This window comes from Drosophila tropicalis, unplaced genomic scaffold, assembly GCF_018151085.1.
Source record: "Drosophila tropicalis isolate 14030-0801.00 unplaced genomic scaffold, ASM1815108v1 contig_169, whole genome shotgun sequence".
NCBI lineage: Eukaryota > Metazoa > Arthropoda > Insecta > Diptera > Drosophilidae > Drosophila > Drosophila tropicalis.
Window position 1 is genome coordinate 353,284 of NW_027172614.1, and position 10,893 is coordinate 364,176.

General features: G+C 37.5%; 4 protein-coding genes across 4 annotated transcripts; 1 reads left to right on the forward strand and 3 right to left on the reverse strand.

Annotated features, from left to right (window-relative positions):
• Positions 1–128: 128 nt before the first annotated feature.
• Positions 129–1,807, reverse strand: l(3)72Dp (lethal (3) 72Dp). Its single transcript, XM_068283766.1, is given in 5 exon segments — positions 129–910; positions 912–931; positions 998–1,227; positions 1,336–1,386; positions 1,533–1,807. Coding segments are annotated over 5 exon segments (1,143 nt in total). The 5' UTR covers positions 1,784–1,807; the 3' UTR covers positions 129–319.
• A 496-nt stretch (positions 1,808–2,303) lies between these two features.
• Positions 2,304–3,460, reverse strand: Hsc20 (iron-sulfur cluster co-chaperone protein HscB-like protein, mitochondrial). The gene is made up of 3 exons (XM_068283767.1): positions 3,114–3,460; positions 2,946–3,058; positions 2,304–2,889 (listed from the first exon to the last, which is right to left on the reverse strand). Exons 1-3 carry the CDS (start codon positions 3,312–3,314, stop codon positions 2,496–2,498), a joined length of 708 nt encoding a protein of 235 aa, XP_068139868.1. The 5' UTR covers positions 3,315–3,460; the 3' UTR covers positions 2,304–2,495.
• A 31-nt stretch (positions 3,461–3,491) lies between these two features.
• Positions 3,492–4,153, reverse strand: MED10 (mediator complex subunit 10). Its single transcript, XM_068283768.1, is given in 3 exon segments — positions 3,492–3,671; positions 3,674–3,852; positions 3,907–4,153. Coding segments are annotated over 3 exon segments (399 nt in total). The 5' UTR covers positions 4,029–4,153; the 3' UTR covers positions 3,492–3,573.
• Positions 4,154–4,394: 241 nt separating this feature from the next.
• Positions 4,395–10,581, forward strand: LOC137572030 (ATP-dependent RNA helicase DDX54). Its single transcript, XM_068283797.1, is given in 8 exon segments — positions 4,395–4,452; positions 4,515–4,715; positions 4,717–5,068; positions 5,126–5,880; positions 5,965–6,243; positions 6,301–6,585; positions 6,587–7,196; positions 10,438–10,581. Coding segments are annotated over 7 exon segments (2,484 nt in total). The 5' UTR covers positions 4,395–4,449; the 3' UTR covers position 7,196; positions 10,438–10,581.
• Positions 10,582–10,893: the final 312 nt, after the last annotated feature.

A 10,893-nucleotide genomic window follows, 5' to 3' on the forward strand; every position in this document is an offset into this window, starting at 1 on the left:
ACTGGCCCTATCACAGACAACGAATGCATTTTAGAATTCATTTCTACACTCATGATACATTTTTTTGTAAAGTGTAGCCTGCTTTTGGGGTTGCTTTGGTAATTGAAAGAAGACAGCCAGAGAAAAACTTAGGGTCATTTCAACTACATACATACATACATATGTACATATATTAACATTTTACTATCCATTCTTACAATTTAGTTATTTTCAGTTTCAAGAAAGTCAATCAATATTTTAATGACTTGCTGCGTTTGACTTGTCTAGCCATCGCATCATTAAGTTAGTTATTCAGTCAAATAAATGATGCCGTCTTCTCTCAAGACAGCCACCTCGAAACAGCAAACGTTATGATGAATAGATAGAAAGTTTTAGGGGAAAACAAAGTACCAGCACCACTGTCGTTGTTCGGATAGGGGTAATAACTGGTTCCATCATCATCGTCATCTCCATCACCAATTCCCATATCGGCATCGCTAAACAAATATTGCTGGATGTAACTGGATCCCAGCACTGATGTGTATTCCGGTTTGAAGTTGTAAATAAGTATCAGATCTGAGTCAACAGTAATGGAGTATTTCTGCAAATTTCGTCTTGCTTCATTCACAAAGAAATTGGCAAAGTATTGACCGGATAATATAGACGCTGATGTGTGCGGTATACTGGCTTTTGTAAACTCATAAAGAGGCTTCTCAGGGTGGAATTGTACGCCATAAAACGGATAGATCCTATGCTCTACAGTTGAAATAAACTCAATGTTGTCCCAATCATGACTGACGCTCATTACACGCCACGATTCATTTAAACCATATTTCGAAAAGTCCTCTTCCGTGTAACAGAATTGATGCCAGTTATAGGTGACATTTTCTTTAGAATGTAGATTAATTGTGTTATCGCTGGCTGAGGCAAAAAAGACGGCTATCTTTATAGTCTATTATGAGAAGATTAAAAAAGTCAATGGACAATGGTTATAGAGAAATTTGCGAATTTTGCTAACCTGACTTAAACTCTAATGGCAGTGATTGACCCTGAGACCTGCAATCAATGCGGGTCTCTACTTCGTTTGCCATTTTAAATATCAGCAATTCCATGCCTAAACAAGTGCCCCAAATAGGCATAAAGATGCCTCGATCATTTAGTTCCATGGCGCCCTGTATAAGATACTCTCCTGCATCGGCGTATCCACCGCTTTGATTAAACCAGGTTGCCCCACCAGGCAATAAAACTCTAAAAAAAGGAGCAATAAAAGTTTTGCATTGTCATTGTCTACTAAAAAAAAAAAAAAAACGGTTCACCTGCTCGATTTTTAAACAATGTCATTGGCTCTATACTCACCCGTTGATTTTGTCAAGTAACTGGTCATAGTATGTTCGATTCCGTCCAATCCTGGACAAAAACGTAAATTATTAAGTACTCACAGCTCCAAAAATAGAATGCGGTAATTATCGCTGCACTGCCCAACGTCTCAAAAAGAGCTTAGTCTTATCACATTTGTTTTTCTTTTTTAGATAAGGTTGTCTCTAAGAACTTACCAAATGGGTACTACACGAGCCCCAGCTCCTTCCAAATATTTTACATACGATGCTGCTATATAGCTTGTGATTCCTTCAAAATGTCTGGAAATTAAACCATCCTTATAAACTTCTTGGGTTAGTACTCCAATGACTGGGGCCACAGGAGTGTCATCAGCTAAACATGATCTTACAATTCCTCCAGCCACAAGAAATATAATTAATCGAACCAAGGTGATTAAACAGGCCATACTCCACGGTACCTCCTTCATATGCTTCCAAAGAAGAACTCAACACCATTCTAGCAAAAACAATGCAAATTATAGAACTTGCGCCCAATATCAGCAACTGTCGTGGCACATACATATGTATTTATGTATGTATGTGTAAGTGATAAATTTGATTGGAGGATCGTGTGGTTGTGTGTGTGAATGATTACATACTTATGGATGTATGAGGAAACGTACACTGTAAATAACACCTTGACTAGACGTCAGTGGTAAATCGTCACGTAAAAATTCGTGCAATATAATAATACACATATTATATTTGATATATATAATAGAGCCAACAAGATCGAATCGCGATGTTAAGAACAGAGTAACTATGGGAATCCATCGAAAAAAAACGTGTTTCTATGTTTTTTTTTTTTAATTATGTACATATGTATGTTCATATATGCCTTCAGTCTTTATTTATTTACGATGATCAGTCGAATGTATTGTGTATATGTATACATGTACATACATAGGAAAAGTAACTATTGTTTTTTATATTTCCGAATAACTGAAATGAATTTTTTGCGCATTTATTTAGGATGAAATTTTCATCGAGCCTTTAATTACCTCTGCCATAAAAGTGAGAATATTTTCAATTCACAGCGATTGTAATAATTTCCTATTCCTTTTCCATGTTTTTATCATTGTTTTTTTTTTCTATGTTACTAATGATGGCAATTCATTAGTTTTGGATTCTATGGTATTATCAACTTATTGTTGTTATTAGGGACTGTTGCTTCTTTTTGATGCTCTGCTGAATACTTAGTAAATACTTCATTTCGACAAGAATTTTTTTGATGTTTTCAAATTCTTTTGCTTCAAAGTGTTCCGATAGCGTATTAGCATTCTTCTCAAGGTCAATAATAATTTGATTATTCAACTGCTCAAGAACTGCATTATCCGCAGCTTCCTCGACCTCTTCATTACGTTCCATCATATTCATAAGAAACTCGGTATTAAGAGAACTATTATCCTGAGGCATCTGCTCGCCCTTCAAATGAAGCAAATACTGACCACGGTCTACCGGAGTTGCCAACGTTTTATAGGCCTTGTTAATAAGAGAACTCCAATCCGACGAATTGGATTGTTCACGATCTGACCTAGTGCAAAAAAGGATGTTGAGTGAAATATAAGATAAATGATTACAAGTTGTTACTTGTTACTAAATTTATCGGGATGGACTAAAGTTTGCAGCTGACGAAAACGTTTCGTCAACTGTTGTGGCTCTAATTCGAACTTCATCGGGAAACTAAGCAAATCAAAATAGTTCTGAAATTAAACAAAATATATAAGCAACCAGAAAAAGGGCAGTTAAGTCTCTTACTATAGAAGTATTAACATCTTGAAGGTGACCGCAATCGGAACAGATCATATTTTGTAGGTGCATTATCTTTTTCTTGCAGTTCCAACAATCGACCGCTTGATGTTTCATGGGCGCGGAAGTAGTGCATGATCGGCAATGCGAAGTTTGCATAAAGGTTGACCATCTTGTAATACAGCTGGCAAGATTTGTAGTTTTGCGCATTATTCTGATTTTTGCCTTTTATTAATTATACAACAAAGAACAGGAATAAAGCAATAATCAGCTGACATACTTTACTCCTAAAACGTCTGATAATCGATTACATTTACTTGTCGATAAGAAAAAATTGGTGTGACCAAAGGCTTACGTTACCCTTCTCCCACCACTCTTACGAGGCAGTTATTTCAATGAAAAAAGATTTGTATTTTTGAAATGGTTTTGCTTACGACTATTTGTTTGTAATGGTATATACAATGCTTCTTCAAATGGAGTCCTTTCTATAAGCTCTATAGTTGTTCATTTCAGTGGGAAAGGTTTTATACAATTCCAATAGCAAATTGGATTTAAATTTTTTAAGCTTTCTATTTTGCCTTTGACCTCTTCATTTTTCGCCAGTGCTTTTTCCACGCAGTCCTTGGTGTACAATTGGGGATTTTTATCCTGATCTATGTAATCGAAAAACACTTCAAAGGGAACATACACATCCTGGACCTGGGGTCGCAGCTTGTCAATTTCCTGTAAGCCGGTAACCAAGCTATTGCTGCAAGAGGATTGCTCATATATAGATTTAAACAAGAATATTAATTAAACTTACATTTTTTGATTAAGTACATTTTGTCCCTGGGGCTGAAAATCGCTAACAATGATGCGAATTTGTCTTACATTTTCAATAAACATTTCCAACTGAGTCTCCAGATTCTCTAATGGCGCCGACATGGTTGGTAAATGCAATAGGTTAAACAAGTGAGTTTAATGTCGCTTAATTTTTTTCTTGATTTCGACAATAAATTTTCTACGCTGTTTACGTTTTACCAATGGGCTTGTATTTTTGTAGTGTTAGAAATTGTGTTTATTAGGAATAGTGGCATATATAGGGGCAAGAAAGTACTCGATTTTTTAGCATATCGATTCTCCAGAATCGATTCCGGAACTGCTCAACACTTTAAAACACAAGTAGTGTTAGAAAACGGGATTGTGCAGAATAGTGGCTGAAATAGGGACACGCAATGTTTTGGAAAATTATCGATAAGTACTCGATTTTCAAACATATCGATAGATCGGGGAATTATTCAACACTTGAAAATCATATGTTAGTGTTACTCCACGTGCGAACTAATATTTTTCAAGTTGTATAGAAATGGTAAGGCTTAAAAATATTCTTTTGCAAATAATGTAATAACCAACTACTCTCATTGATAACAGAAAAAGAAACACTCTAATGAAATACCTGGTTTTCCTTCGATAGAGGAACACCGGGCCGCCTCTGTCAAAGATGATATTCTTAAAAGCACAAAGGCAGCAAAGTCAAATAAAAGCGGTGGTTTTCAGTCAATGGGCCTTAACCAGGATCTGGTTAAGGGAATTACAAAGCGTGGCTACAAGGTGCCGACGCCTATACAGAGAAAAAACCATACCCATGATACTTGAAGGTCGCGATGTAGTGGCCATGGCTAAGACAGGTTCAGGCAAAACGGCCTGTTTTCTTATACCCCTTTTTGAACGTTTACGAAGACGTGAGCCAACCAAGGGAGCCCGGGCCCTAATCCTGTCGCCTACTCGTGAACTGGCCGTGCAGACATACAAATTTATTAAAGAACTGGGACGATTTATGGAACTGAAAACCATTCTAGTGCTGGGCGGTGATTCTATGGACTCTCAATTCTCTGCTATTCACACTTGCCCTGATGTCATTGTGGCTACACCTGGACGTTTCCTTCATCTCTGTGTAGAAATGGATCTAAAATTGAACTCCATAGGTAACTGCTTTAACAATGTTAAGCAAAGACTCGCTCTAATTCTTCTCATTTTAATAGAATATGTGGTCTTTGATGAGGCCGATCGTCTCTTCGAAATGGGCTTTGGTGAGCAGTTGAACGAGACTCTTCACCGCCTGCCATCGTCCCGCCAAATGGTCATGTTCTCCGCTACATTGCCAAAACTTTTGGTTGACTTTGCTCGAGCTGGTCTTAGTGATCCTGTGCTTATAAGACTCGATGTTGAGTCTAAGCTACCCGATTCCTTGGCTTTAAAATTTCTTTATTGCCGTCCGGATGATCGTTATACTTCTCTAATTGTGTTGCTAAAATATGTGATTCCGGAAAAGTCACAAACTGTTGTTTTCGCCGGGACTCAGCATCATGTGGAGCTCATCTCATTTATTCTAACCCAATCAAACATTTCGAACACTTCGGTCTATTCTAGCCTGGATCCAGCTGCACGTAAAATTAACACGGCAAAATTTGTAAGCAAGAAAGTGTCCGTCTTGATTGTCACGGATGTAGCAGCCAGAGGCATAGATATACCAAGTCTGGACTATGTGATCAATGTACATTTTCCGGGCAAACCCAAATTGTTTGTACATCGTGTAGGTCGCTGCGCTCGTGCTGGTCGCTCCGGAACAGCTTTTTCTATTTTTTCCACCGATGATACAGCCCATTTGCTTGATCTTCATTTGTTTCTCAATCGTCCATTTAATATTGATGACAACATTACTATTGGTACTGTTCCACAAGATCTGCTAGAGGAAGAACATCTTACGGTGACAGAGATCAAAAAAAGCCATCACATTGTATGTACATAACATTTTAATTCTTGCTGGATATCATATTTGTATATTAAACAAATGCAATAATATGCTTATGTTTCCATATAGGCCGGCGTTTTGAGGACCAGTGAAAATGCCTACAAAAAGTATCTCAGCTCACGGCCTGTGGCATCTACAGATGCTAACAGCCGTGTGAAGAAAATTAAATTCTTTGCCTTAAAGCCCCTAGAGGATTTTTTCCACGCGATTCCTGTTTTGGCTCAAGCTGCTGAGGTTAGTGGCCAAGCGAACGAGACTTCCACATCAGAGGTCGCTGCTGCAGAGCGCAAATTGCAAGAAGAAAAGCATGATATATTGGTTCAAATGAAAAACTTTCGTCCAGGCGGGGTGAGTACTGGCCTCATTAATGAAAACAAACCGCTGAAACCGATTTCCTTTCCTTAGACAATTTTCGAGTTAAATTGCACACAAAAGTCGACACCTTTTGTGGTAATGAAGGAAAAACGCTTACAGCATTCCGAGAAAATTGAAAAATTTCGAGAACAACGCCAGAAAGAAGATCTGAGCGAGGAGCAGCGAGCAATCGAAGTGAAAGAACAGCAAAAAACAACTTCCAGCGTAGATGAAGATATAATAAGTAAAACTTTTAACCATGTTGTGGCACCCAAAAGAAGGCAAAACATGGAAAACTTATACAAAGAGAAACCAAAAAAAAGAAGGAAAGAAGTCCAATGTAAAGGATACTGAACACTATATCCCCTATCAGTCAGCTGATAAGCACACTGAAGATGGTCTAGCCATTAACTCGTTTGAACGACAAGCACAAAACGCGGAATTCTCTGTCATGGATCGCAATCAAACTGAAGTTAAACACAAGCCAGGACTCAAAAAAGTGGGATAGGATCAAAAAAAGATGGTCTCTGTGCAGGATCCTCGGTCCAATAAAATACGCACTGAGTCAGGAGCTTGGATTCCAGCGTCATTTAAAACTGGGCGCTATACTGAATGGAAAGAAAAGTCCAAAATTGAGGAGCAATTGCAGCGGGAAAATGCAGGCAGTGATGCTGATGAGGATTTCAAACCTCTATCTCATGCGCAACGGTATCCCGTTGGTCGTCATGCTCGGCATAATGTCAAAGTTGAGTTAAAGAAACGTCTCACTGGTGGCAACGACACGGAAATGCGTCGACCTGAACAAATTGTCAAGTCTCGCATGCGTTTGGAGTTTATTAAGAAGCGAAATGAGGACAATGCTGAGCGAAAAGCCGAGAATCGTAAGCGTAGCATGCGAAAAAGTCAGCGACCACAAACGAAGAATAAAGCTAAAAAGCGGAAGTAAGGCAAGTTTTTAATTAGTGACCTCTATATTACGTTCGTGACATAAACAAACGTTTAGGACATTAGTAAAATTACCGACAACCTTGGTTATAAACGCTGAAAGTATGTCGATGTCATGTCGTGACCGCACACATTGAAGATTTTGACTTCTTTTCCTAAGTAGAGATATGTAGAAAAAACAAAAAAGTGCGGACATGCAAAACGTGTTTTTGTACCTTTGTCTGGTTTGCTTCTTGTGTCATTTATATTATTACCATTTAATTAAATTATCCTACGCATAAAATCTCACCTAATTTTCCGTTCTTTGATATTTTGTTTATAGCAAACTGACTGTACTTTGAAAATTATCCAAATCTTGTTTTTAAAAGTTTGTTTGTATATGAGATTGTACAAGAACTGTGCTATTCGTGCGTTTCCTTGGACTGCATTAGGATTCTTTCGTTCCCGACTAACCCCATGTCTGTCAAGCGAACCAATTAACATGAGCAACAGGAATTGTATTTTAAAGTGATTGCCATTGCGCAGGCGTAATTCTTCAGAAGTTTATGGGTTCATGCAGCCTCGGGTAAACAAATTCGACAGCTCTTGAGTGTGCACGTGCGCCGTTAGTTTTTTTGACTCTTTCTGTGTTTTTCTATGAAATGCTTTTTTGAGCCTTCACGCTGAGCATGACCTCAAAGGGAGGGAGGGAGTACACATGTTGTGTCTGAGGGTCGACCTTTACCTCTGAGTGCGTGTTCGGTGTGTGTGTGTGTATGTGAATGTTATGACACGCAAATGGTCTGGATAAGCGTGGGTTAAGCAAACTGTACTTCGCACCTCAAAGCGCACCCTAAAAGTAAGACGCGATAGCCTACACCCTTGTGAGTTCACTAATTGATTAAAAATTCTGACTATCACATTTGGCTTTGCTCTTGAATATTGTAACAGAGATAGATGTAAATGTTAATGTGTATTGAAAAAATCTACTTATCTATTAATCATCCCTGTAACAACATGCAAGTAGCAGATGTTGTCGTCAGGCTGGGGCTTAATGGTAATATTCGATTCTTATTCGAAACTGGAAACTTTTTTTTATTCTGTGCGCCCTTTCGCTCTGAAATTCTGTCTGACCCTTATAATTACTTAAAAATTGAAAGATGAAAGGTATTTCGGCATTTCAAATGATGAAGTGTTCAATGGCCTAAGAAAAACCGAAAGATGTTTCAACAGCACACGATATGAAATTTGTTGAATATATTATATGGAGAATGCGGGAGTGCCTGCTGGCAGAGCGAATTCGTCAATGGCAGCCGGGTTAGTCCATAAACGACTTTTCAAAATGTTTTTGTTTCTTTGGAAGAGAGGCCAACTTGGGCGAAACGCAAACATCCAGCAAAGAGTCAGAAACACTTCACTTCGGAAAATGACGTTGGGTTCTAAAAATAAAAAGAGCACAGATGGCAACGTTCTCATCAATAGGGGAACTCATGAATCTTGCACTATGTTCAACACGGACGAAATGACAAGTGCAGAATGTAGACACCTCAATCGAAGGATATTGCTTAAAGCAAATTGGTTGAAACCATTGGAATAAATTCTGGCACAATCAAAAACCCAGCACTGCATTATAATCCAAAAATAACAATACTGTCGTCTCAAAACCAGATAAAAAAATATGTTTACTTCAGTCAAGTTTGACACCATTGCCGAAATAGATCAAGTCGCCCGTTGTGTTTCTAGAGGGCAAAGTTTACGTCTTGTAAAAACTTTCTCGTACTACCCTCGTTTGCCTGAACAGACAGAATTCTCTCTCTTCAATTGCTGCACCACTTAAAATACACATCTTTCCCCATGTGTCATCCTACAGAAGCCGTTTCCGTGTAGACTTCTGCTATGAAAGAAGCATTTCTATTAAGTGGCTTTGTTATTGTTTGCTGCACGACCATGAGGATTAATTCTGATCCCTCGCGCCCGCAGCATTCTTTTCTCCCCTTGCCACATCTACATATGTATATGTATATGTACATACATATGTACGCAAAAATGTATGTACATACATATGTATCTAATTGGCAGCTGACCTCAGTCTGTCAAGAATGTGAGTGAAATACTTTTGCAATCACAACACACAAATCGTTGGTGTATCGTTAAAATGAAGTCGCTAGATCCATAGTTGAGATACAACAAGATGTACATACATATGTACATACTATGAATACATAGTATTCAACAATACACCCGTTCGCATTTCCATTAATTCAATTTAATTTATTTTTCAAAGAATAAGAAATTGATGCAAAGAGTAAGGAGTGCATGCAATTCGGATATTTGTCGTCTTTCATGATAAAAGTACATATGTATGTATGTACATATGTTCCGTTACACACAAACATATGTGTTTACAATTACAAATTTTTAGAAATATGGGAAATATCAGATTCGAACGAACTTTCAGCACAAGTACATAAATTGGCACCATATTGTATATTCCGTCATTGTAGTGAGTATTGTGGCTTTAATCAGTATTTAAAAAATTTTAATAAATCTAGAGATGCATACACATATACACATGCTGTCTAGTAAAATATATATGTACGTACCTATATTTTTTAACAAATATTGCATGTATTTTTGAAACCCATGAAAAATACTTTAGGGGATCGGAGATAAGAAAAGAAGATGTATCCTTTTCTGGTCTAAAATTGGTCAGATGCCATTTTATAGAACTCACTGCGAGGGTGTAAAAATGGCAGGGCAATTGTTCTTGTCGTTCGAATTTCTCGTCTTAATTTACACTAGTTGCCATAGTGGTCCGCCCAATTCAATTCACAGATTGTTGAACTCGTGCAATGGAGAGCCAGAGCCAGGCCGTCGTTCGCTTTTCTTATCTACGCCTGAAGATTTTCAGATCTCTGTCTGTCATGAGTGATGCAGTCATCTCTCCATTTTTAACCCGCATTCACTCAATTGCACAATTTACTGAAAAATGCATCTAAGCATTACTTAAAAACGCATTATTCAATTTACGATTGGTGAATTTGGGCAGCAATAAAAGATACAGTACATCGAGCTCTTCAGGACCAGTTAATTACTTTAGGTTTTTTTTCCCTGGAGTCTCATCCTACATAAAAACTATAAAGTCGTATCCGTAATTTGCTTCGTTTCCAAGTAGAATTTGCAAATAAATACGTACTTACAAATAAACAATCTGTTTTTCGACACATTTTAATAATTATATTAATTTTTAACCGTTCGTTCCAGATAATGCTGCAATGTTACTTTACCAATATTGGACTCTACTTTTTTTTTAGATTAAAACAAATTGCTTAAATAGTGTGTTTTTGTTCACATGTGTTAAATGTAGCTTTTCCGTTGATAACAATATATGCAACAAATACAAATGAATTCGGAGAAACAAAAAAAATCAAAGCCACGAAAATGTGGGGTAGAGCCATAAGTTTCTACAAAATTTGCAATTCGTCTATTCATTTAATCTCTTTGCTGTTGTTTATTTTTGACTTAATAATATTCTTTGAATTGAGCGCATTTATCGATATCGATTAATTGCAAAAAATCTTTTTCGATGTTGCGCTCATTCGTTTTGAGGTTCGCCTCATTGGCTCGATGTTGCATTAATCGGCTCGAAGTTGCAAGCAGGTTCGATGGTTTTTCTTTTTTTTTATTGTCGATTTTTTTGTTTTCACGGTAAAAGTTGTG